Source organism: Dama dama, chromosome 28 (assembly GCF_033118175.1).
Source record: "Dama dama isolate Ldn47 chromosome 28, ASM3311817v1, whole genome shotgun sequence".
NCBI classification, from domain to species: domain Eukaryota; kingdom Metazoa; phylum Chordata; class Mammalia; order Artiodactyla; family Cervidae; genus Dama; species Dama dama.
The window spans coordinates 40147365-40175065 of NC_083708.1; the positions used below are offsets into that span (position 1 = coordinate 40147365).

The window sequence follows — 27701 nt, forward strand, 5'->3', positions numbered from 1 at the left end:
TCCAAGAGAATCTATAGACTCTTAGACCTAATGTTAATCAAGATGTTCTGGATAACAAGATTAATAAGCAAACATCAGTACTGTTCACATACATTAGCAACACTCATTAGAATTGTTTTCTTAAAAGATGCATTTATAATTGCAGCAAGAGTCATGAAGGAATACATTTAACAAAAGATGCATTTTTTTCCCCAAAAAGACAAAAATTTTTAAGAGAAAATTATAAAATTTTATGAAAAGAAGAAACATCACAACTGTTTATGGATGGAAGACTTGATATCACAAAGATGTCAGTTCTCCCCACCTCTGTCCCAGTTACCCTAAATACTGAGTATAGTTTCATGAAAAAAAAAAAATCCAAAGTTCCTTTCATGGACTTTTTAGCTGATTCTCCAGTTCATGAGGAAGAGAAAATAAAAATTTGGATTTTAAAGGAGAAAAGTGGAGGATTCATCTTATTAATATCTTATAGCAAGACTTAAACCCATAACAGTAAAAAAAAACAACATGTTACTAGTCTGAGGATGGGTCAGACAGAATGTTAAGAAACAAACCTGCAAGTATATGGAAGCTTGCATTCTCTTGAGTAGGCATTCAAAAGCAATGAGAAAAGGATGGCATATTCAGTAACATGTGGTGGGGAAACTGTCTCTCCACGGGGAAGAAAAACCAAATTGGATCTTTACATGCTGCCATACACAGAAATCTTTATGATTTTATGTGCTTCAAAATGGGACTAATTAAGTACCCACAATTAAGGACCCAGATAGGAAAGTACAGTGCTAAAAGATCAAAGCTGGACTCACACCCTCATGTGGGATCAGTTACCAAATCAGTCTTCAGGAAATTTTGTATTTTGTTAAACAGCTACCATACTACAGTTCAAGAAAGGTCCAGGTCTCTGGAGAAGGATCATTATGTCAAAACACTGGTAAAGAGCAGTGAAGGGAGAAATGTAAATACATAATTCAAAGACAGTTCTGAAATTTAGTCACATCTTGTTTTGAGGCAGCCTAGATTCAGGTTATCATTGCTTCTGCAGCAAAGTAAGTATAAACATGACTACTGAATATGTGAGCCAAAGTTCAGCCAAACAAATGAAAAAAAATAACCTGCGATTATAAATAAAGTCAGATCAGACTTTCCTCTTTTCTGTTAGAATCCTTAAGCACTGTTTCCAAGTGCACCAGTAGGTTTGCTGGGTTTTGTGATACAGCTCTTTATCTCCAATAAGCTGAGAGTTTTGTTTCTTCCTTTTATAAAAACACTAGGACAACTCACAAATTTAAAGCACCTTTAAGTCAATAAGTTTAGAATCACATTAGAAATACGTAAGAAATGAAGTCAATAAAACAAGTCTTAAGTCACTTATTTTAAACTTGGGCCACTAGATTTACCTTTTCTTCTGGGTGACATAAAAAGCAAAAACCAGATTCTTTGCCCACACAAATACTAAAGATAACCCCCAAATCTAAACATTAGCATTACTGTAAGGCTACTTTGTATTCCTACTCTACCTTACCTGAATATTCTGGCAATGTTGGTACAGACATCCTTGTCACCTATGTACTGTTCCATTACTGTGCAGAGCTGGGGAAGGGCATTGATGCTTAGCAACTTACTTCTTGCTAGTGGTGAATCAACCAAGTTTCTCAGTGTAGCAGTCACCTAGGGAAAAAAGCATGTTAGTGGCATTTTTTTTTTTTTTTAAAGAAAACACTAATACAGCAATGCTAATCAGTGTGGGAGAACCCACACCATAAGTTTTGTTACATCAGTAGCTAAACCAAGGCCCCTTATGCATCACCCATCAAAGAATCTGGGCCTATGCACAAGCAGCAAGAAATGAATACAAAGAAAGCCTACTTTGGTTCAAAAGTAATGAATGAAATATTCCTGTCAAGAAGTAATTAATATACCAAAACCTGAGGGTTAAGCAGATCACTGTCTGGCTTTATAGAAGGTAATTAGGTAATTAATTGACCCTGTGACATGCCACATGAGTTCCACAGATCAGAAACTTCTTGTTCCATATTCTTATAAATACCATCAAATAACAATGCTGCAGCCAAAGGATATTCAAGAATGTTAGTCTCTTTCTCTTCCTAGAGGCAAGAACTAACCTCTTGCAAATTTGTCTTGTTTTGTAAAAAACAAAGCGTTCAGAAAAACTATGTACTTTAGCCCTTGTCTGAAAGTGGAGAAGAGAACAATTTAAAAAATCTATAAAATGAAAGCTGCTGTTATCTAATAATTTTACATATATGCAAGGTGTTCTTTCCTCCTGAGATGGTACAGGCAGGCCACGGGTTAAGGGAGTCAGCTTGGGAGTTGGATGGCCTGGTCAAATTCCAGCCCCACCCTTCATCAGTTTAAACTTAGTTAGTTAACCTCCCAGAGCACATTTTCCTCATCAATAAAGTGGGGATGGTGACAGTTGCCCTGGCATTGTTAGGATTCAATGAGATGAGATGTGTGGCTGGCATTGCCAGTGCCAGTTAATTAACAGGAGTTCAAAAATCACAGGTTCCATCCTTGCCTTTGTTATGGGTCTTCACATCCAAAACGCAGAAGGAGGGAGATTACTAGCCTTAGACTCAAATGATGAACAGTCAAGTCCCAAATCTCTTCCTAAATACGTGACTGAGGCACTCAGTCATTCTTCAACTCCCCCATTCCTTGTCTGTGAAAAGGGGATTACAAACTCTGCTCACCAGCCAAGGTTGCGTGTAACAGGTGGAAAAAAAGGTAACACGGTTTTTGTACACTGTAGAGGATTACATAAATAAAAAGCATCATTACAGCCATAACAAATAAACTTTAACAATTATTAAGATGACATGTATGTTTGATTAGTTTTCTTTTGTAACAAATTGCAACAACAAAAAATTTTTTAAAAATATAACCAACCAACTATGTTCTCTCTAAAGCAGAAAACGTAAACATAATACTTCAAACAAATGTGTGCAAGTCTTTTGTAGTTGATTCAATTACACAATGATTCAGTAAATTCTCCCCTGAAAGGTTCAGTATCCAAAACACTGCAGGGGAAACAAACTATTCTAGCATTCCACTTAACCTACCAATGTAGTCTCTTAAGCTAAGGAAGGTTTACAAGCCATTCGAGGCATTCCAAGCCATCACTGCCATAAAATGGAAAATTCTCATCATCTGTCCCTGACTCTAACCTGTCCACCCTCTTCAGAGACAGCCCAGGCACTGGAGCACTGCTGGTTTATGTCAACCCAAAGGATGACTCGCAGCTTCCCCACTCCTTCACCAAAGAGCACAGACGCTCGCGTGGGTCCTGGCCAGAACCAGACAGGCAGAGACTGCGGCAAGACCGTGCAGCAATGATCCCACCCACTGTACACACAAACACCCCCTTCCCTGGACCCCGAGGCTTCACAGATCTGGTACCTCAATCTGTTGTCATCTTCTAGCTCCCCACACTCAACCTCTGGCAGGGGATGCTGTCAGCAGGAGGGACCAGAGGTTTCTTAGGAGCTTTTATTTTCTTGTTTCAAATTTAGTTTTGTTTTGTTTTTTTTCCCTCTCCCTTTCAACCTTTTTCCTTAGTTGATTAGGAAAAGTCAAGACAGTTCAAGGTTCTATTGCCCCAAACACATAACTTTTACAAATGGCCCAAATCAAGACGTGACATATCACCTGATTTTAAATCAGTATCTATTTACTGCCTGGATCACACTGTGTGGAGTGCAAGGAGTTGAGCGCGATGTGATACCTGGAATGTTTCCATATTTCTTGGTTGTAATGCTGCTAGAATCACATACATGAAACATACACCATGCACTTAAAAAATACATAGTAGTGATGTCTCAGTTCAGGACACTACCATCAACACAGCTGCTCAAGTTGCAAAACTCAGAGATATTCCAGAACCCTGCCTTTCTGCTTTCTGTTCCCCTAAGCCCTACTGGCTTTTTGTCCATTGCTGCTACCATACGATTCCATTTCCTGACGTTTTTGTCTACAAGGCCTGGTGTGGCCTGACTCTGGCCAAGCCCTCAAACTTCATCTCATACCACATACCCCCACAAACTGTTTTTTCTTAGGTTACTTAATATTATGTTTTATTGTTTCTGTATTTCTCTGTACTAGAAGCTTCAGTGAAGGTACACACTTTGTCTTTTCACCATTGTGTCCCCAGGTCCAACTCTAGTGCCTGGTACACAGTCAGTCAGTTCAGTTGCTCCATTGTGTCCAACTCTTGGTGACGTCATGAACTGCAACACGTCAGGCTTCTCTGTCCATCACCAACTCCTGGAGTTTGCTCACACTCATGTCCATCAAGTCGGTGATGCCATCCAGCCATCTCATCCCCTGTCATCCTCTTCTCCTCCTGCCTTCAATCTTTCCCAGCATCAGGGTCTTTTCCAATGAATCAGTTCTTTGTATCACTTCTTTTGCATCAAAATATTGGCCAAAGTATTCAGCTTCAGCATCAGTCCTTCCAATGAATATTCAGGACTGATTTCCTTTAGGATTGACTGGTTTGATTTCCTTGCAGTCCAAGCAACTCTCAAGAGTACATAGTAGGTCCTCAATAAACATTTGTTGATAGAATGGATTACTGGATTAATATCTACAAATGAATCACTGGTATACATAGAAAGGTTGGGATTCAGAAAACTATGGATGAATCAGACAATATTTCTGAGGTAGATGGATTTTACGATGATTAATGAGTTTCAAAGAATTGATGCTTTCAAATTGTGGTGCTGGAGAAGACTCTTGAGAGTCCCTTGGACTGCAAGATCATCAAACCAATCAATTCTAAAGGAAATCAACCCTGAATATTCATTGGAAGGACCACTGTTGAAGCTGAAGCGCCAATACTTTGGCCACGTGATGCAAAGAGACGACTCATTAGAAAAGGCCCTGATGCTGGGAAAGATTGAGGGCAGGTGGAGAAGGGAGAGACAGAGGATGAGATGGTTGGATGGTATCATCATCGACTCAATGGACATGAATTTGAGCAAACTTCAGGAGATAGTGAAGAACGGGGAAGCCTGGTGTGCTGCAGTCCATAGGGATCACAGAGTTGGACATGACTTAGTGACTCAACAAAAAGGAGCAGAGGAATAAAAAAATAACTGATGAAAGAAAAACAGACTTCCTGGAGGGGCCCTAGTGTATTCCCTGTTCATTTCTTCCATGACAGCAGCTCCTTCCTGGGCTCTTAACCTCTCTCCCCGCTTCCCTTTCAACACCTGACTGGTCACCTTTTCCATCTCTTCTTCCCACTTCCAGGGTTGCTGGTTCTGTGTAAGCCTACTTCATCTCCTTCCCAAAGTCTGTATCCCCTGAATGGGCTCCTTCCACTCTCTCCCCTGGTGAGCTCACCTCCCCACAGCCTCTCTCTGCTGTCAGGGGAAGCATCCTGAAACCCAGCCTTCCCTGTTTAGACTTCCTCTGATTTCCAGTGGCCTACTGGGTGAAATCCATATCCAAAAGGCTCTTTGCTCTGGAAAGCACGGCTCACCCCACCAGGCTCATCTCCCTTCCTCCCTTTCCCTGCACATGGGTCATCTTTCAGACTCTGCACCACACACAACCTCCTGGTCCTTCTACAGTTCCAAGCCTCTGAATGAACCACTGCCTCTGCAGAATATCCTCCTCCAACACTCTCCTCTGCTCCTTCTCCAATTTGTCCATCTCCTGCTCAGGATTCTGAACCCAGCTCAGGCTCACTTCTCCTCTGTTGAAGGCTTTTCAGTGGTTGATTGTTCCCCTTCCCAGCTAAACAAACTTTCCTGTTCACACTGGTTTCACACCTAGAACCCTTACAACTTGTATCAGACACTTTCTCTCCCACTGTGAGCTCCTCTAGGGTCCAAACAGTTTCTTATGCCTCTTTCTATCTGGAGGACAATAAACATGCTCATAAAAACTGGCTGGATGATATGCAGGAGGAGAAAGGAAGAGGGGATGAGGAGGAGAAAGAAGGAAAGGGGGAAGGAAATGAAGGGACAAGGGAGACAGGAGATGGAAAAGGAGGCTTTTCCCCTTTAAGAAGCCTCTGGCAAGAAAGTGCCGGGATTAGCAGAGGCCTGGTGGTAAACCAGAACTTAAACCCCCCCCAGGGAGGAGGATCAGGAGGAGGTCACCCGGCAGATGCAGCAATGAAAGCCCCCCATTTTTAGGCACTGGCTGTGGGCCAAGGGTCTCACCGTGGGTGGGGCTGGGACTGAATACAGCACATAGACAAGCGGCTTCTTCTGGGAAAAGCATAAAGAGAGCGGTGGGAGGAGAGTCTAGCTAAATACCGTGGTAACACTAAAGGCAAATTCCAAGTCAGCCCACTTAACTCTCAACCTTGCTCCAACTTTTAACAGAGATATATTTGCAGAAGTTGTTAACGGGATGTGTGCTCTGTAGCTGAGTCTGTTTTCCAGCCACCCCCCGCCCACCACCCAGGAAAGCCCACACACTGGGCCTGCCTCGCAGAGCAGGAGTTCAAAGTCCAAGCTCCCTGCTTGGAGAAATACATCCATTTCTTTAAGTTTCTATTCTAGTTTATATTGTCCCTAATTCCGCTTAGTGATGTATTTTTCTATTTTATTGCATATAATCTTTTAAACCATCTCAAATACTTTATGACCCAAACGAACAAACAAACAAACAAAAACCCCCAAAGTTAGCTGCATACATAGATGCTTGTTTAGAATCTAAAGGGCTTACTGGAACAATTCCCAACCTCTTAACAGTCATCTCATCAAGAAATAGCAAACTGAAAAACAAGAGTTTCAATTATTCTTTTTCCCATCTCTTAATATGCAGCCCCTTGGGACAGACATACTGAGTCAGAAGACAACCAGTGGGAAGAAGAAAAAGGAGAATATGGAACTAGTAATCCACAAAAAGGATGGATAAAAATTTAAGTGTCCTTACTAATTAGCAGTTTTTATTTGATGTCTGGGACAAAAGGGGATCTGAATGTTTGGTATATATCAGAGAAGAAACATTCTAGCGTGATTTTGGTTGCAAATCTACTGCTAAAGTGACTAAGCCACACTCTACAACTTGGTGGTGCTCACTTTTCCTGAGGCAGCTTTTTCTCTGTAAGTGTGTGGTATGTTAGCTGCTCAGTCATGTCCAACTCTTGGCGGCCCCCTGGACTGTAGCCTGCCAGGCTCCTCTGTCCATGGGATTCTCCAGGCAACAATACTGGATCGAGTTGCCATTTCCTACTCCAGGGGATCTTCCCAACCCGGGGACTGTGGCTCCTGCATTGGCAGGCAGATTCTTTACCACTGAGCCACCTGGGAAGCCCTGGGTTTCCCCAGATTCCTTGATCATTGTAAGACTGGGCCCCACCCTCAGTCAGCACCTCCAGGTAAAACACCTAGTGAGTTTGGCAAAGCTATCCCATCTCACATTGAATAATCAGGCCTCAAAGTTCTCACTGTCAGTTAACAATGGGAGACCCATTTTAAAGGGAAAAATTATAACAAGTAGTGATCAGATAATTCATAAGGGCTCAAACAGCATTTTAGTAAAGCAAAATTAGAATTCAAAAGATTTAGCACTTAAAAAAAATCAATCTAGGTACTTTATCATCAATTTCAAATCATGTTTCCAATTATTAATTATTTGAAAAATCTTAGCAAACACATTGAAATCTCTGCCTTAAAGCATGAGTCCCTCCTGACTTAGATCACTGAACTTAAGAATGATAACGTAGGGGCAGCAGCTGCGGCCCCACCCCCAGCATTCTCTACTGCACTGGAGTGGGCGGATGTGGGGAGGGCTGGTTGGTCCCCCGAGCCTGCATAGATGGCTGATTTCAACAGGGGATGACTTCCCTCTTCCCTTCGTACTCTCCCACCATCAGAGTCCTCAGTCCCCAGGGAGCTCACCGGATTCTGCCTCAGGAGGCATTCAGCCATCAGAGCTGGCCCAGATTAGAGGGGCTTGTAGCTCACAGCCCACCACAGAATTCCCATTTAGGTGCATCAGAAACTGAACAGGCTCTTTAACTAGCCCAGGAACTTTACCGTCAGTCACGGCATTGTTCCTTGGAGAAATATTTTCCCAATTTCAAAGAAACAGCTTGCAAAGAAAACGTTGGAACATAATGCAATTGAAAATTGTACCACTAACAGTCTGAAAGTTATTAAGCTTCCTCTACCAAAACTGACATCAAGAGTCATTTTATTTTTATACATTGAATGCTGTTGCCAAAAAAAAAAAAAAATTTGAGCAGCTTACTTTGTTTTTTATAAAGCTATCTCGTGAGCTTGATCTCGTTTGCTCCCTAAATTTGTGGACAGCAAAGGTATTCTGAGCCCCGAGTTTCAGATGAGGAGACTGAAGCTCAGGAGGGCCGCCAGCTCCAGGCAGGTGGGCTTCCAGGACCTTGCCGACTCCTCATCTGTTGTCTCCCCTGCTACCTTTGACTGTCTCCTAAAAGCCTTCATTTATTGCCCAATCATCTGGAATATCCATAACCAAAATCCCTAGAGTTTTATCTCAACTTGACTGCCAACTGCAAAATGGTTCACTTCCCGCTGATGACGTGAAAGAATAAAGACAGCCGCCAGAGACCACAAACAGTGTCAAATGATTTAAGACCAAAGCCATACCATTTTTCCAACCTCAGCAAAACCATCTCCCTCTATTAATGAGAGCATATTCAATTTTCTGGATTTGTGCCCAACTGAGACCACATATATGCCAAAACCAGAGCCTCTGTGGTAACCCAAGGAGTTTCATATTGTCTCATATATTAATATGAATAGTACAGTTCTGGCTGAGATAAAAGAAATCAATTATAAGATGCCACTATATACATGAAACTGCTAATCCCAAGTATTCCTAAGCCTTTTATTGGAGTTAAGATACATGTATGTGAAAGTAACACTAGTTCACAATCCTCAGTAATGCTTAGTGCCTGGCTGTGGAGCCTGGATGGCGCATTCCTACCACAGGGGTCCTCCTTCAGCGGGCAATGTTTCTGTCCTCCTCAAACCCTAGTGCCCTCCTACTTAGAGACTCTACTTAACATCTGCCTATGTTTATTACTGTTTCTCCATTTACCACCACTATGTCAGTTACCTTGATAAAATGAGTAGGCAGCTGATTCTCCCCGTTGTGGCTATCATATGTATCAGTTCAGCAGAAATTTGGACGTCATCTAAACTATATAGAATGTCAGAGCAGTAAAACAAGGAAAATGAGTCTGAAAAGATAATGCTTTAAGAACTACAGAGTAATAACACTGATTTTCAGAATTACCTGTTAAAGTTAGTGATATTTCTTTATTGCCACAACTAACAATGTCTACAATGAAGAGCTGAGACTGAGCAGATAGGACAGCAACTGAAAAGCAAAGGTTCTCCCCAGAAGCAGGTGGTGTAGGAATACTTATTTCCCACACTTGACGTTCCTTCCTTGTGAGGAGACTTCCCTTAGCATAATCTCCTGGTCACCTCATTTCCTGCTTGGTGAGCACAGGTGGTTCTGCTCTGCTCCACCAAGGCAGGCGTGGCCTGTGACCAGGTGGGCGAATCTGATGCAGGGGCTCAGGATTAGAAAGCACTCCCTCCTCAGCTAGAGGTAGCCTTCAACTTGCCTCCCCATCTGCCTTAGTCTCTCTTCATTCCCAAATTCAAAGGTCATTAGATGTTTGGGATCCCTGACTCTCCCCAGACCTTTAGACATGCCATCCATGGAGAATCAAAGGGGAACACAGTTGTTTAAATGTAGTCCCTTCCCAGGAAAGGGAAGAGTTGGCTCTGACTACCCACTCTCTCAGGCCATATGGCTCAGTGAGTGATCAGTTACACTACTGGGTATTCCTTCATAGGAAGGAAACCTCATAAGCAGAAGTAGCTCCCCTTCCCACAAACAAATATATCATCAAACAATTAGCAAGGGACTTCCCCAGTGGTCCTCAGTGGTTAAGAATTTGCCTGCCAATGCAGGCGACACAGGTTCGATCCCCAGTCCAGGAAGATCTCACATACCAAGGAGCACCTAAGCCTGAGTGCCTAGAGCCTTTGCTACATGACAAGAGAAGCCAGCGAAACGAGAAACCCACAAACCACAACTGGGGAGGACTCCCCGTTCACTGCACCTAGAGAAAGCATGCACACAGTAATGACGACCTCGAGCTCCTGCCCAGTCCCTCAGTCATGCCCGACTCTTTTGCGACCCCATGGACTGTAGCCCACCAGGCTCCTCTGTCCATGGAAGTGTACAGGCAAGAAATACTGGACTGGGTTCCCATTTCCTACTCCAGGGGATCTTCCTGACCCAGGGGATCGAACCTGCATCTCCTACATTGGTAGGCAGATTTTTTTTTTTTTTTTACCACTGAGCCACTTAGGAAGCCCAATGAAGACCTAAAGAAGCCAAAAATATAAATAAACAATTTAAAAATTGGCAACCCTAATAACCAAACCAAAGACTGCGACAAAAAAAAAGTTTTACCCAATCTCAAAAACAATATGCAAATAAGTAAAATACCTAATTGCATTATACCCATATCAGTTTCCTGCTTTTAATAATGCCCTTTATGGATCATTGCCTTGTCATGACGAAGGGGCTTGTGTAACTTAGTGAAGCTATGAGCCGTGCCATGCAGGGCCACCCAAGCTGGACCAGTCACAGTGGAGAGTTCTGACAAAATGTGATCCACTGGAGAAGGGAATGGCAAACCACTCTAGTATACTAGCTTCGAGAATCCCATGAACTGTATAGAAAGGCAAAACTATATGACACCAAAAGATGGGCCCCCCATCCCCAGGTCAGAAGGTGGCCAATATGCTACTGTTGAAGGGAGGAGAAAAACTACTAATAGCTCCAGAAAAATGAAGCAGCTGGGCCAAAGTGGAAACGACACTCACTTGTGGATGTGTCTGAAAGTAAAATCTGATGCTACAAAGAACAGTACTGCATAGGAACCTGGAATGTTAGGTCCATGAATCAAGGTAAATTGGACATGGTCAAGCAGGAGATGGCAAGAGTAAACATAAACATCTTAGGAATCAGTGAACTAAAACAGGCAGGAATGGATGAATTTAATTCAAAAGATCATTATATCTACTATTGTGAGCAAGAATCCCTTAGAAGAAATGGAGCAGCCCTCATAATCAACAAGAGAGTCTGAAATGCAGTACTTGAATACAATCTCAAAAACAACAGAATGATCCCTGTTCCTTTCCAAGGGAAACCATTCAATATCATGGTAATCCAAGTCTATGCCCCACTGCTGCCGAAGAAGCTGAAGTTTATCAGTTCTATGAAGACCTAGAAGACCTTCTAGAACAAACACCAAAAAAATGTCCTATCTATCATAGGGGATTGGAATGCTAAAGTAGGAAGTCAAGAGATACCTGGAGTAACAGGCAAGTTTGACCTTGGAGTACAAAATGAAGCAGGGCAAAGGCTAATAGAATTCTGCCAAGAGAACGCACTGGTCATAGCAAACACCCTCTTCCAACAACACAAGAGAAGACTCTACACATGGACATCACCAGATGGTCAACACCAAAATCAGACTGATTACATTCTTTGTAGCCAAAGATGGAGAAGCTGTATACAGTCAGTAAAATCAAGACCCGGGCTAATTGTGGCTCACATCATCAGCTCCTCTTAGCAAAATTCAGGCTTAAACTAAAGAAAGCTGGGGAAACCACTAGGCTAGTCAGGCAAGACTTAAATCAAATCCCCTATGAATATACAGTGGAGGTGACAAATAGATTCAAGGGATTAGATGTAGTAAACAGAGTGCTTGAAGAACTATGGACAGAGGTCCATAATACAGCACAGCAAAAAAAAAAACAAAAAAACACAGCACAACAGGCAGCAAACAATACCATCCCAAAGAAGAAGAAATGCAAGAAGTCAAGGAGGTTTTACAAATAGAGAATCAAAAAGCAAGGGAGAAAGGGAGAGGTGCACCCAACTAAATGCAGAATTCCAGAGAATAGCAAGGAGAGACAAGAAGGCCTTCTTCAATGAACAATGCAAAGAAATAAAGGAAAACAGCAGAAAGGGTAAGACTAGACATCTCTTCCAAGAAAATTGGAAATATCAAACAAACATTTAATCCAAAGATGGGCACAATAAAGGATAGAAATGGTAAAGACCTAACAGAAGCAGAAAAGATCAAGAAGAGATGGAAAGAATACACAAAAGAACTGTACAAAAAAGACCTTAATGACCCAGATAACCACGACAAAGTGAGAAGTCACGTGGGCCTTAGGAAGCACTGTTGCCAATAAAGCTAGTGGAGGTATAGAAATCCAGTTGAGCTATTTCAAATCCTAAAAGATGATGCTATTAAAGTGCTATACTCAATATGTCTGCAAATTTGGAAAACCCAGCAGTGGCCACAGGACTGGAAAAGGTTAGTTTTCATTCCAATTCCCAGGAAGGGCAGCACTAAAGAATGTTCAAACTGCTGGACAATTGCACTCATCTCCAGTGCTAGTAAGGTTATGCTCAAAATCCTGCATGCTAGGCTTCAGCATTACATGAACAGAGAATTTCCAGATGGCCAAGCTGGGTTTAGAAAAGGTAGAGGAACCAGAGATCAAATTGCCAACATTCACTGGATCATAGAGAAAGCTCTAATTTCTGATAATTAAAGTATCATTTTCTGAGCCACCCAGGGTCAATCTCTGTTTAATTCACTTTCCTTTTCCCCACACTTCAGAGCCAAAGGGGGAAGAGAGGGACTGAAAAAGGGTCGGAGGACTGACCTTTCTGAGAAACTTCCACTTAGAAAAAGGAAGGATAGGAAGCTGGAGGTGTACAGAGCAAGAAGGGGGCAAGATTAGAACTTGAAGGACCCTCTGGGGAGAAGCTTGCAGGCTTAGGGGTTAGAGAAACCAGGTGTAAGAAGAGGGAAAGAAATGATGTCATCTGGGGTTGGGCAGGGGCATGCGGGACAGTTCCAATTTAAAAAATGTGAAATTCAAAGCAGGAAAAGAACATATTTCTCTAAGGATTAAACTCAAAAATAAAGAATAAAAGGCTGTAAAGAAGAAAAGATTGGAAATACAAAGGAATCCATAAAAGTGGGAACATTAGTTTAAGTCAATCTGGGTTCAATAGTTACACTGTTATTTAGTCTCTAAGTCATGTCTGACTCTTCTGCTGACCCCATGGACTGTAGCTCACCAGGTTCCTCTGTCCATGGGATTCTCCATGCAAGAATACTAGAATGGGTTACCATTTTCTTTTCCAGGGGATCATTCCAACCCAGGGATTGAACCCTAGTCTCCTATGTTGGCAGGCGGGTTCTTTATCACTGAGCCACCTGGGAAGCCCAATAGTTATGTTATATACTTACAAATTACTCAGCTGTAAATGTGAGTACCTTGAGATTTTCTTCAATTACTGTGTCCTCAAGACACAAGAGGACAGATGAGTCACTGGGGGGTTGGGGCCTGTTTGTGATTATGACACATACAAGAGACTCTTCCCTGGGGCCCAGGAAGGGGGCGCGATGGAAACCACAGCAAACCTTCTGATGGAGGTGACTCCAGGAATTATCCTCAGTTCCGTCCTAATCGTTGGCCCTTACAAGTCCGGCCAGACATTAATGTCTGGTGACTCAGACGTTAAAGAATCTGCCTGCAATGCGGGACACCCAGATTCGATCCCTGGGTCATGAAGATCCCCTGGAGAAGGAACTGGCAACCCACTCCAGTATTCTGGCCTGGAGAATCCCATACACAGAGGAGCCTGGCGGGCTACAGTCCACGGGGTCACAAAGAGTCTGACACAACTGAGCGACGAACACACACAAGTCAGAAACGAACCCTAACATCTTCTAATAACCCTCTGAGATTAACATTGACAAACCCATTTTTCAACTGTGTCACCTCCTTAGATGATGCAATTTGCTGCTGGAATCTAGGGGGGCCTAACCTTTCAGCTGGTCTGTATTTCTCTTTTTCCAAGTTTTAAAGAGCTCTCTCAAAAGTCCAGCATTGTGGAATTAAGTGATCATGCACAAATTAACTTTCTTTATGCTTATGATTTTTCAGACAAACTCCTGTCTCTTGTTTTGCCAGACTGGGAGTATTAATACTTTCACTTGGTGGAAAGTGGTGCTGGCCCCTTTGAATATCAACAATCATTCTCTCAACCTTCTCAAAATGCTACTAACATCAAGCATCTGACAGTTTGAACTGAACACATGGGTTCAGTTCAGAGTTTTGTAGAAGAATAGGGCATCAGAATACTATTATCTGGACATGGGGATCACCAAAAAGGAGGCCCCTATGGGTGTTTTCTTCACCATCCTGAACACAGAGCAGCCACAGAGCAGCCACTCCACAAACACTTGTTAGGTCAATGTCTCATGTCAGGTGTGTGGTGATAAACATATATTTATGTGTATACATATATGTAAGAAATAACACAAAGAAAACTTTTTTAAAAATCTCAACACTTCAGTAATTTCCTCTAAGCATCATTAGCCCCTATGCTGTGGAGGAGCTTTTTTATCCCTTTCACACCCATTTCTTGATCTTGCTCCTTTAGCTCCTTTATAATCAGCCTAAACTCTAATAACTACAGCAACGTCTCTTATTTAGGGCTGCTGTATGTGAGATCTGAGTCCTCCCATCTGACCGTACCCCTGACTCCCCCCTCATCACATTTCAGTTTTTTGGTCTTCATCCATTCACTGTCTTGTGCACGCTCATCTTTCTTTCTGCCACTCTGATCTCTCCTCCCCACACGCAGACCCCCCAGCTGCTCTGTGTTACTCCGGGTCCACACTCGGCAGCCTGATATTCGAGGCCCATGACCATAGCCTTGGAATCTTACCTCCCAGGCCTCCCTCACGCCACTCTCTGCTCTGGACAGACCACCTCTTCAGCAGCCCCCAAACACACCTTGTCCCTTTCCCTTGGTACCAGCTTCCTACGTTCTACACGACTCTCAAGAGTCCAGCTTCAGTGCTTTATACTCACTCAATGGCCTCCAACAGGGCCGAGCAAGGGAAACAGGAGGGCTCCAGTGCCATGCTGGGCAGAAGCCACGAAGTTTTACAGCACGAGGCAAAGCTACTGAGGTTTTGGGTTGAAAATCAAAAAGGACGGGAAGTCCTGCCTTTATCTTTTTGCCTTGCATGTTCTCTCTGGTTTACAGATATTACTCCATTAGTACAGGCACAGGTTATTTAGCTACTTTTTCAGGTGAACAAGTCCAGTTCAGTTCAGTTCAGTCTCTCAGTCGTGTCTGACTCTTTGCGACCCCATGAATCGCATGCCAGGCCTCCCTGTCCATCACCAACTCCCAGAGTTTACTCAAACTCATGCCCATCGAGTCGGTGATGCCATCCAGCCATCTCATCCTCTGTCGTCCCCTTCTCCTCCTGCTCCCAATCCCTCCCAGCATCAGGGTCTTTCCCAATGAGTCAACTCTTTGCACGAGGTGGCCAAAGTATTGGACTTTCAGCTTCAGCATCAGTCCTTCCAATGAACACCCAGGACTGATCTCCTTTAGGATGGACTGCTTGGATCTCCTTGCAGTCCAAGGGACTCTCAAGAGTCTTCTCCAACACCACAGTTCAAAAGCATCGATTTTTCGGTGCTCAGCTTTCTTCACAGTCCAACTCTCACATCCATACATGACCACTGGAAAAACCATAGCCTTGATCAGACGGACCTTTGTTGGCAAAGTAATGTCTCTGCTTTTTAATACGCTATCTAGGTTGGTCATAACTTTCCTTCCAAGGAGTAAGCGTCTTTTAATTTCATGGCTGCAGTCACCATCCACAGTGATTTCGGAGCCCCAAAAAATGAAGTCCGACACTGTTTCCACTGTCTCCCCATCTATTTCCCATGAGGGAAATTTCTATTTCCCAAATTGGAAGTGGTCAAACAGGAGATGGCAAGTGTCAATGTCAACATTCTAGGAATCAGCGAACTAAAATGGACTGGAATGGGTGAATTTAACTCAGATGACCATTATATCTACTACTGTGGGCAGGAATCCCTTAGAAGAAATGGAGTAGCCATCATGGTCAACAAGAGAGTCCAAAATGCAGTACTCGGGTGCAATCTCAAAAATGACAGACTGATCTCTGTTTGTTTCAAAGGCAAACCATTCAATATCACAGTAATCCAAGCCTATGCCCCAACCAGTAACACTGAAGAAGCTGAAGTTGAACGGTTCTATGAAGACCTGCAAGACCTTTTAGAACTAACACCCAAAAAAGATGTCCTTTTCATTATAGGGGACTGGAATGCAAAAGTAGGAAGTCAAGAAACTCCTGGAGTAACAGGCAAATTTGGCCTGGGAGTACGGAATGAAGCAGGGCAAAGGCTAATAGAGTTCTGCCAAGAGAACGCACTGGTCATAGCAAACACCCTCTTCCAACAACACAAGAGAAGACTCTACACATGGGCATCACCAGATGGTCAACATCGAAATCAGATTGATTATATTCTTTGCAGCCAAAGATGGAGAAGCTGTATACAGTCAGCAAAACAAGACCAGGAGCTGACTGTGGCTCAGATCATGAATTCCTTATTGCCAAATTTAGACTTAAACTGAAGAAAGTAGGGAAAACCACTAGACCATTCAGGTGAACAAAGTTGCTTTCAAAAAAATATCTCACGAGCTACAGCTACCAGTTCCAAAAGCTGGTGTAATCAAACGATTCTACCTGTGGCCAGATCGGTTTGGTTGTATACGCACAGGAGTGAGCTAATAAAAGGCCAGGTGGTGCAACACACTCGCTAGAGATTTTCATCTATTCTTACAGTGAAGTCAAGTTGCTAACATTTTCTAATTCAGATGATACAAAACAGCTTTTCTTTGTCTTAATTAAACACAAGGGAATGCCCAGTCCAGAAAACTCTGCCAATGAAATGGCCTAAAAGGATGTCTCCCTTCCCCCACATTTGTAAACATACACACATACACATACATAGTGACCGTGCGCAGGGACACATGTGGCTCCGGGGAGGAACACGTTTTCAGCTGGTGGTGATGAGGCACCCCACTTTCTCCTGCTGGACGGGGATGTGAGTGCTGACTAGGCTCCAGGGAGAGGCCTCAGGCTGTGTAGTTCCCACACCCCCATGCCAGATGCCAGAGATGGAGAGGGAGACCCTGGGGACATGAGAGTGCCTGGTGGGGGGTGGAGGGCAGTGGGACAGAGTTACTACATCCTAGAGGGACGCATTCCCGCCTGGAGGGATGCACGGATGTCTGGAAAAGAAAGGGGCACCTATCCTGGTGAGTCAGTTTGCACTTGAGGAGGCTACAGCAAGCCAAGAGGGAAAGGAGAGGAATGCGGGGAGAAGTGCGCTGCCCTGACTGGCATGCCAGAGGTCCTAGCTCTGGATCCAATTTATTTTTGGTCACGGGTATGTATGTGTGCTTAATCACTTCAGTTGTGTTCGACTCTGTGCAACCCTACGGACCACTGTCCACCAGGCTTCTCTGTCCATGGGATTCTCCAGGCAAGCATACTGGAGTGGGTTGCCATTTCCTCCTCCAGGGGATCTTCCTGACTCAGGGATCGAATCCACATCTCTTATGTCTCCTGCCTGGGCAGGCAGGCTTTCTTTTTTTTTTTTTTTTTTTTTTTTACCACTAGCGCCACCTGGGAAGCCAATTCTCCTTTATACCAACTGATTTTATTTGTATATTTTTATTATACATTACAGCAATCTAAGTCTATGGTCCTGACCACTGAGGCTGAAGGTGACTGGTTCTATGAAGACCTACAACACTTTCTAGCATACCAAAAAAAAAAAAAAGATGTCCTTTTCATCATAGGGGATTAGAATACAAAAGTAGAAAGTCAAGAGATACCTGGAGTAATTGGCAAATTTGGCCTTGGAGTACAAAATGAAGCAGGGCAAAGGCTAACAGAGTTTTGTCAAGAGGACACACACTGGTCATAGCAAATAGCCTCTTCCACTAACACAAGAGATGACTCTACACATGAACATCACCAGATGGTCAATACTGAAATCAGAATGATTATATTTCTTGCAGCCAAAGATGGAGAAGCTCTATATAGTTAGTAAAATCAAGATCTGAAGCTGACTGTGGCTCAGACCATGAACTTCTTATTGCAAAATTCAGGCTTAAATTGAAGAAAGTAGAGGAAACCACTAAACCATTCAGGTATGACCTAAATCAAATCCCTTATTCAGTGGAGGTGATAAATAGATTCAAGGGATTAGATCTGGTAGGCAGAGTGCCTGAAGAACTATGAATGGAGGTTCATAACATTGTACAGAAGCCAGTGACAAAGACCATCCCCAAGAGAAAGAAGTGCAAGAAGCCAAAGTGGTTGTCTGAGGGGGCTTTACATATAGCTTAGGAAAGAAGAGAAGTGAAAGACAAGGGAGAAAGAAAAAGATATACCCAACTGAATGTAGAGTTCCAGAGAATAGCAAGGAGAGATAAGAAGGCCTTCTTAAATGAACAATGCAAAGAAATAGAGGACAACAGTAGAATGTGAAAGACTAGAGATCTCTTCAAGAAAACTGGAGATATCAAGGGAACATTTCATGCAAGGATGGGCACAATAAAGGACAGAAACGGTAAGGACCTAACAGAAGCAGAAGAGATTAAGAAGAGGTGGCAAGAATATACAGAAGAACTACACAAGAAAGGTGTTGATGACCTGGATAACCACAGGTTAGGTGTGGTCACTCACCTAAAGCCAGACATCCTGAAGTGTGAAGTCAAGTGGGCCTTAAGAAGCATTACTACGAATAAAGCTAGTGGAGGTGATAGAATTCTAGTTGAGTGATTTCAAATCCTAAAAGATGATGCTCTTCAAGTGCTGCACTCAATATGCCAACAAATTTGGAAAACTCAGCAGTGGCCACAAGACTGGAAAAGGTCAGTTTTCATTCCAATCCCAAAGAAGGGCAAGGCCAAAGAATGTTCAAACTATTGTATAACTGCACTCTTTTCACATGCTAGCAAGGTCATGCTCAAAATGCTTCAAGTTAGGCTTCAGCAGTATATGAACCAAGAACTTCTAGATGTACCAGCTGGGTTTAGAAAAGGCAGAGGAACCAGAAATCAAATTGCCAACATTCATTGGATCATGTAAAAATCAAGCGAGTTCCAGAAAAATAACTACTTTTGCTTCACTGACTATACTAAATCCACTGACTGTGTGGATCACAACAAACTGTAGAAAGTTCTTAAAGAAACAGGAGTACCAAGCCACCATACCTGTCTCCTGAGAAGCCTGTATGCAGGTCAAGAAGCAATGTTGAGAAGTAGACACAGAACAACAGACTGGTTCAAAGTTGGGAAAGGAGTGCAACACGGCTGTATATTGTTATCCTGCTTATTTAACTTCTATGCAGAATACATCCTGTGAAACGCTGGGCTGAACGACTCACACGCTGGAATCAAGGTTTCTGGGAGAAATATCAATAACCTCAGGTATACAGATGATACCACTCTAATGGCAGAAAATGAAGAGGAACTAAAGAGCAGTGAGCAAACTCTGGGGAATAAATAGATAGCATCATCGGACTCAATGGACTCAACGGACATGAACGTGAGAAGACTGTGGGAGATACTGAAGGACAGGAAGCCTGCAGTCCATCGGGTCACAAAGAGTCAGATACAATTTAATGACTGAGCAACAATAATTACATATAAACACATTTATGTACTTATTTCTAAATTTATAAATTATATATAAATGTATGTACACATGTACAGTTGCCCTCGTATATTTTGCATCTGCAGATTCAGTCAACCATAGGTGGAACACTGTATCCACGAATACAAGGACCAAGTATGCGACCTGACCATTTGTGGACTTTGGTATCTGGGGCAGGTCCTGGATTCAATCCTCCGCAGATACTTAGGGACAACGATATACTTATGAAAGAATTTTCTAAAACAAAACAAGAATTCTAGAAGCTTTTATGTAAAAATAAAAGCAGAGTACCTCAAGAGAAGAATGCTTGAGAATTTGAGGTATATTTTCATCACAGAATATTATGCTGCCAATAAAAAGAATAAAATAAGTCTATAGAGTTTTTACTATGTATTGTTAAGTGAAAAAAGAAACGTGCATAGCATATTCCATTTTTGAAAACCTATGGGTGTATTAAAAGGCACTGAGCACATGTGTTGGGTGGACCAGGAGGAGAAACAAGGAGGAAAGAGGGTGATGCAAAATAAGCAAAAGCAGCTGTTAGAATGAAGAAGTTCTTGATCAAAAGCAAAAATTATATGTATGTAAGTATATATAATACATATGCATGTAAAATGCATGGAAGAATGGTTATTAAAAGTTGGAGGTACTTTACTTCAGGGTGAAAATAATTCAGGTGATGTTTCCACTCTTACTTTTTGCATTTTAACAAGAAATATAATTATATAACCAAAATAACCATTTTCATTGAGGGAAAGTTTGAATAACTCAATAACACTATCAGCATGAAAATGTTTCTTATTTAAGTCTTCCTAGCCAAAAGATGGCACATCCAGTAGAATATTTAATCATTCATAACAGAAGGAGGTTTTCACAGTCTTTTTCAAAATGGAGACAGACCACAAAGTCCAAAATTAATAATCATCATTAACACGTTAAGCATCTTAAAGGCAGGAGATAAAACTAATTTTTAACATGCTTTCCTGAAGGCTTCAAATACTCAGTCCTTGATCAATCCCTACTAATTGACAAACACATTTCAAACCTCATAAATTATTACATCAAAGATACTATTAACTGATATTCAAATGTTATTAAAGAGTACAGTCTCATCTAAAGAATGGAGACCTGAGGCAGCTCCAGCGAAAGTAATTCGACTATGAGATTTAATCTGCTACAAAAGTAATAAAACTGTAACACATAACACATTTTTTCTTCCTGCCCTGGTCATTCTAAATGTATCTGGCTTTGCCTCCATCATTCCTGTAGTCTCTGGCCTATGTGTTGTCTACATATCCCTTCAATGGCTGTCCACTCAGTGTCATTAACTTTTGATCTTTATTGCAGATAAAAGATGTGTGACAGGAGCTACCAATCATCATGAACAATCTCCAGCCTAGACCTGGCTTCAAAACTCTCAAGAGTTAGGGGCTTCCCTGGTGGCTCAGTGGTAGAGAATCCACCTGCTAATGTAGAAGACATGGGTTCAATCCCTGATTTGGGAGGATCCCACATGCCACAGAGCAACTAGGCCCGTGTGTGCACTGCAACTACTGAGCCTGTGCCCTAGAGCCCTGGAACCACAGCCATTGTTCCCTTGTGCCCTAGAGCTCGTGTTCTGCAACATGAGAGACCTCTGCAATGAAGAGTAGCCCCCACATGTCACAGCTAGAGAAAAGCCCGCACAGCAACCAAGACCGAGCAGTCAAAAATAACAACAAATAAACAAAATCATAAAAAAGAATCTCTAAAAGTTCAAACTCTGCCTGTTAAAATTCTGATTATAACATGCAATTGAAGAGGTGCTAAGTATTCATTCTTCAGGCCTGCTCTCTCTGCAGGGTAGCAGCAACAGTTGTCCATGTGCAGGAGACCTGCTCCAACATGTGGACAGCTCCATGTAAAGCCACAGAATAGCTTTTCCAGAGGAAACAGGCACACAGGGTGGAGGTGGGGCTGGGACTGCCACCCTGAGCCCTGAGACCAAGCACTCCCCACCGCGGGTGGATGACAGCCCACCTGTTACACCCACCTGGCAGCTCAGTGATATTAGATAACATGAAAGTTAATTTTACAAGTCTAACACTTTCAAGTAAAATACTCACTTGGACTAACAAGTGGCCTGAATTAGGCAAACATGTCCCAGATTTCCTGGTGTTCTCGTTTACTTGCTTTATCAGATTCATCAATATTTCAACGGCACCTTTGCTGATCATTTCATGAAGAAATTCTGAATTTCCAGAAATGAATTTGATGGTCCCCATGCAGTACAGGAAAGCTTCGGTGTTAGCTTGCAGGTCTTCACTTCTCAGGACCTCCAATAATGATTCTGTCAAAAAGATGAACTATTACAAATGTATGAGTAGAACCACTGGAGAGAGAGAGATTAAAGCACTTGGGTGTGAACATCAAATATGATTTGTAAAATGTTAGCCAGGATCCACATTCAAATGTTCGTTAAGAGTTACTCATAAGGCATAAAGAGGAAAGCTTATGAGAAAAATCTCTGTAACATTAGTGACAGCAAAAGATGTGATTATTAATATGTAAATAAGAAAGTGTTCTTTTAACTGAATGTCATTCCTAGCCTCTTATTAATATTGGCTAACCTTTATTTTCAGTTACAGTTTATTACAGAATAACTAATAATTAAAGTAATTTAAGAGTTACATTTCAACAAACCTTTAATAATATACTGGCTGTTGTATGAATAGGAAGTTAATCAAGATAGGAACTTTAAAAAATATCTCAACCATAGAAAAGGATGCTTCAAATATAACATCTGCCCTTCCCTAAGACAACTTAAGAACAGCCATCCAAATAACATACAAGTAACTAGCTTTTAGGATAATCCAGACAGCTCTGATAAGGTTAATTATGCCTATCTCACATTAATTTTTCTTAGTCAGTGAGATCTGTCAGAATCTTTATTTTTAATCTATTATTCTCAACAAGCTGATTCAGCATTATACATTTCTTTCAGTACTGGCTTTGTCCCTGTGTGCTGGGATTAAAAAAAAAAAAGATCATTTATCCTTAACAAAGGATTTAGAGTATTTTCCATGTTGTTGCCTTAGATCAACAGTACTAATTCATAAAAGATTTCTGTTTAGGTAACTATTTAAGCATCTTAATTATTTAAGGATATATAAAGAGTTACACATTGTTAGCTAGGTAGTTAGGATGTATTACAATACCTACCCACATATTTGAAACATTTGACACACTTTGATGTCAATTTTCTACAACAGTTACATATGTCTTCCAAGTTAATTATCCCTACCATATCAAAAGATCAAAAATGTCAGTTATGTCAAGTGCTATTAAATGTAATTTTTCAGTAGATCCAAGACCAGGAAATAAATTTTTAAATAGGAAAGACTTTGTAAAAGTTACATATTGTTACTACAGGCATTTAAAAAAACAGCAGGGTATCCTCCTAGGCTCCAAAGGATACATTAAGTGAAACATGGAAAACACAGAGAAGGACAGAGAAAAAACAGGCATTACCTAACTTCTGCATATAATAATAAAATAAAATATTCCAGCTACCATTAATTATAACTTTGCTCTCCAAACTTTTCATTCATATTCAAGTGTAACATTTGCTGAATGGTAATACTGAATAATACTCACCCAGAATGCTGTCATTTCGAATCAGAGAATCATTCTTCTCACTTCTGCTAATTTTAAATATAAGTTTGCAAACATTAAGAAGATTCTTTCCACTCACTTTAAGCTGTAGAGAAAGAAGTCACATTACCATTGCAGAAGGAAATAAAGACACGCTGTAATTTTTCAACATGAACATCTAATTTAGAAAGTGCAGGAAGAGTGTATCTAAAACATAAAAAGAAGGGTCTAAAGAAATCAACTTTCAAAAGTTTTGGCCACAAATTTGCCAACTATGGTATCTAATTAACTCACTTATAGTAAATACAATATAAATGATATTTAGAGTAAGCACATTTTAATGATAAGCATTTATTTCTTATTTCATAAAGCCTCGTGCTTATATGTGAAATCATTACTTTTTAAAGAATATTTGAAGAAAAAGAAAGGGCTGATGTTGATAAATTTAATTAAATGGAGTAACTACTTTTCAAAATAAAGGAAGATGAATACTAAAACTTCAGATTAAACTAACCTAGAAAAGAACATATCATGGAGGTGAAGGAGAGAAAAGGGGAAAAGTACAATTCTATTTATCATTTGTATAAAATAAAATGAAAAAGTAATACTTTTCATTAGACAATACATATGTATTTATTATTTAAGCCTATTTCTGAAATGCTTTGAGATAATCACAAGTAACATTCAAAGGTTAAAACTACCTTCCAAATCACAGAAAAATATTCAAGTAAATTAAGCAATAAGGAAGTACACTCTTAAAAAAAAAATAGTCTAGGAGGACTGAGTCAAATGGTCTAAATGAGCTGCATACTTATGTAAAGTAGTAAAAATTAAAATTAAAAATCCTAAATGTCCACTATTTGGGAACAGTTTAATAAACTGTGGAACATCAATACAATTCATGTTAAGCAGTCACAAAAGTATAACTGAACACTATGCATGAAAAGACATTTATAATCTACTGTAAGATGGAAATACTGTGTGCCTTCACTGCAAGAATGTAAAATATGTTTGTATAATGAGGTCATCCGAACAAATATATCTGTGTGAAAAAGATGACATATGGTTCATTATTTTGTCATTAAAAAGTATCCTTAAAATTATCTTCAATACTGTTTACTAATGAGTCTTCACTTAGTAAAAAAGACAAAGATAATGGAATTTGTCACACATATTTTTGAAAGATTCCTTCTGTGTTTGACTCACAAATATGAACGAGCTCTTGCTGTCTACAGGCACTGTGCTGTTCCCTGTCATTCAGTCACTAAGTCGTGTCCGACTCTTGGCGACCCCATGGGCTGTAGCCCACCAGGCTCCCCTTCCATGGGATTCTCCAGGCAACAATCCTGGAGTGGGTTGCCATTTCCTTCTCCAGCTGTTCCCTGTAGGAAATACCAAGGGGAGTGTGGTCGGCCCTGAGCTGGAGAGGAAGGGAGAGGTGAGTACTGTCCATGAAGCATTATCCATTATCTGTCTGCCCCTTTTCATGACATCTCACAGCTAACCCTGCAGATTAGGTTTACTTGTTCCATTTTGCAGCCATGGAGTCTGCTCCTCAGACAGGTCATGTCATCTCATCTTGGTATCAGCTGAGTATGTAATGGAAATGCATGATCTCAGGTCCCAGAAGCCCTATTGAACCACAGTGTGCCTCTTACAACTTTGCCAGGGGACTGAGCGCACATTCAAGTCTGAGAAGCTCTGTTGTGGAAGCCTCATAAACAGTCACACGGGCAGAATGGAAATTTCCTCTGTTCTCAGGATGAAAAGAGGAAATGGAAACTTAAAAAAAATAATTTTTTTTTAATGATTAGTATTTTTAAATTGTTGTTTAAAAACCCAGAAAAAAAAAACAGTGACTAGAGAGAAAAAAAAAATCTGTATCAAGGGAAATATATTGCCCTTTATATCTGGCAATATAATCTGCTGGGAATCTTCCACTACATTATGAGCCTTTGAGGTCAAAACCATGGTTTATTACTCTTTCTGTGTGTGGAAGGTACCCTGTGCTATGTATTCAATCAAATTTGTGGAATGAATGAATGAATACAACTAACCTCACTCCCAAGTCTTATATTTTTAGTGAAAAGTGGCAGAAGACATATAAACAAAAACACCTAGTGTCAGAGTTTTCATTTAAAAAAAAAAAAAAAAATCCCAACAAACTACCATTTCCAGGCCTGCTGTAAGGTCAGTTTACATTCAAAGCAGATTACTATACCTTCTCTTTTGGTAACTGTAAAATTGTGACTTTGAGACACAGAAAACACTGTAAAACACTGTATGTGAGGAATGTAGGCTACTCTGTAAAAAAGCACTTCCTCCCAAAGTGGCCATTCCCTTCACAGCCTGGAAGGCCAGGGTTATTTTATTCACTTTTATTCCCAGTGTCAAGAATCCCTGGTACCAAGTGGGTTCCTGCAGTAGGGTAGTTTACTTTTATGTTAAACATAGTAGTTTACTTGATTTAAAGCAAATTTGGAGAATTAAAGAAAAGGGAAGTTTAAAAATCATTCATAACACTGCCACTATATATAATCACTGCTGACTTTTCTGTTTTTCCGCTTGTATAGGGTGCTAGATTGTCTTCCTTTTCCGAATATAGTTGCATTCACATATTGCATATACGTCTGTACTCTTTAAAAAAAAAAAAAAAGTCATAAAATAGGCAGATACATTTTTGTAAGTTTTTCTGGTACAAAAGTTAAAATGACAATGGCTGTCTGGCAAAGCTCCACTTAACCAAAAATGCAAGAAACCTGAACTAACATTATACTCACTGGATTTTTTAAACCTGCAAATAACTTTAAATGTTTGAATTATAATAGTCAACTGGTAGATAAAGTCAATATTAGCAGAAAGAAGAGGCTATCACAAAATTTTAGTACTATTTATCTTCAGCTTTTTTGTCAATTTGTTTCTTTCAATAGCTTTTTATGATGTCTTTTAAAAAAAAAATTTACATAGAACCCCATCACCAAGGTCTAAGGGAAGCAAGCCTTGCCCGCTGCATTATAGAAGATTCTGGTGGCAGATGGGAAGTTGGACTTGTTGGCCTTGAAGGTTGTTCCTGACCTTGAGGTTCCACAGTCAAGCAGAAGGGACGGCCTACCCACCTCTGCACTCTAGACTGTAGCCTGGAGGAGCCTTGCCCCTGATTCAGCAAGGCGGTCAGTGTCATGGAAAGGGCTTTATCTAAACATGTTTCATTCAGAATCTGTTCACTGCCTGGCAGATCACTTATCCTTTTGCCCTAAAATAGTTAAATTGTGCCATGTATATAATTAATTTGAATGGCACCTTTAATAACCAAGATGATATTTTCTCTGCAGAGTATTAACAAATTCATGGCATTTTCCTTCTTTCTTTCTCTATTTATTTTTGGCTTGCTGCAGAGCACAATGTCTCAGATCCTGATAAGAGACCAAGGCAGTCCCTGGGCAGCTGGCTGCTTAGGTCCTGCCCAGGGCAGTGATACCAAGAGAGCCTTCCAGTCTCACACTGGGGCTCTCCCGGGCCAGGAGGGGCCCCAAATCCAGGGCCAGAGAAGAAACTGGGTGGCATGCAGTCACCTTTTCATCTCTACTTATAACTTCTGACTGTACATCCTCCTGGTGCCTTTTCTTTCTCACTAAAGCTGACTGATCAATTATCACCAATGAGAGGGGATTAAACTACTACTAAGATCACTATTTCAAAGAAATGTTGCTTTCTGCATCACATACAATATCACCGTGTTTGCAAAGAGGGTGAACAGTTTAGGATGGCAGCTAAATAAGAATGTACCCCCTCCAAAACTGCAGAGAATATGTAAAGACTTTATGAAAGACTTTGAAATAAGGAACAGTGGGCACCCTCACTAAACCATCACTAAGTAGACCAACGCTCACCTTCACTATGTACTCTAAGATTTTAAATTATATGAATTATGGGTTTTTAACATAATAGCTTTTATTTTTCTGAAACCAGGTAAACAAAGCTTCATTCATTCGTTTTAGCGGCTCTCTTAGAACATTCTATAATAATTGTGTCTTATCTTTTGGTTCCAACTGTTTATGGCTGTGACCACAAAGGGCTGCACTCAAACAATGATATCATTTTGTTTGAGACAGAGTTTCTATAGAGTTTTATTTAGTGTCTGGCCTTTTCTCTAACACCTCACAGAAGCTTTCTATGACCACCTTTCTGTGACCACAAGGCAGCTGGTTCTCTGTTTCACCCGGCCTCATAAAGCACCTGGCCACTATGTCCACAGCCCAAGTGATCTGAAGTTATTTATTAAACCATGTGACAGAACCATCAAACACCCAACAGAAACCATAGGGCAGAAACCACAGTCTGCACTCTCTGATACTGATCTCCAGTCAAGTTACTTGAGTTTCTGTTTTGAATGTGTTTGCCTATTGTCACCTTTTTTTTTTAA

The 27701-nt window shown here is 41.0% G+C and overlaps 1 protein-coding gene across 1 annotated transcript in view; it reads right to left on the bottom strand.

Annotated features, from left to right (window-relative positions):
- The window catches only part of ARMC2 (armadillo repeat containing 2), a 126951-nt gene that overhangs the window by 53399 nt on the left and 45851 nt on the right, over positions 1-27701 (bottom strand). The window contains exons 9-11 of the mRNA XM_061131793.1: positions 23282-23384; positions 21751-21974; positions 1523-1668 (exon numbers count right to left, since the gene is read on the bottom strand). Coding sequence (XP_060987776.1) covers positions 1523-1668; positions 21751-21974; positions 23282-23384 — 473 coding nt within the window. The remainder of the gene's footprint in view (positions 1-1522; positions 1669-21750; positions 21975-23281; positions 23385-27701) is intronic.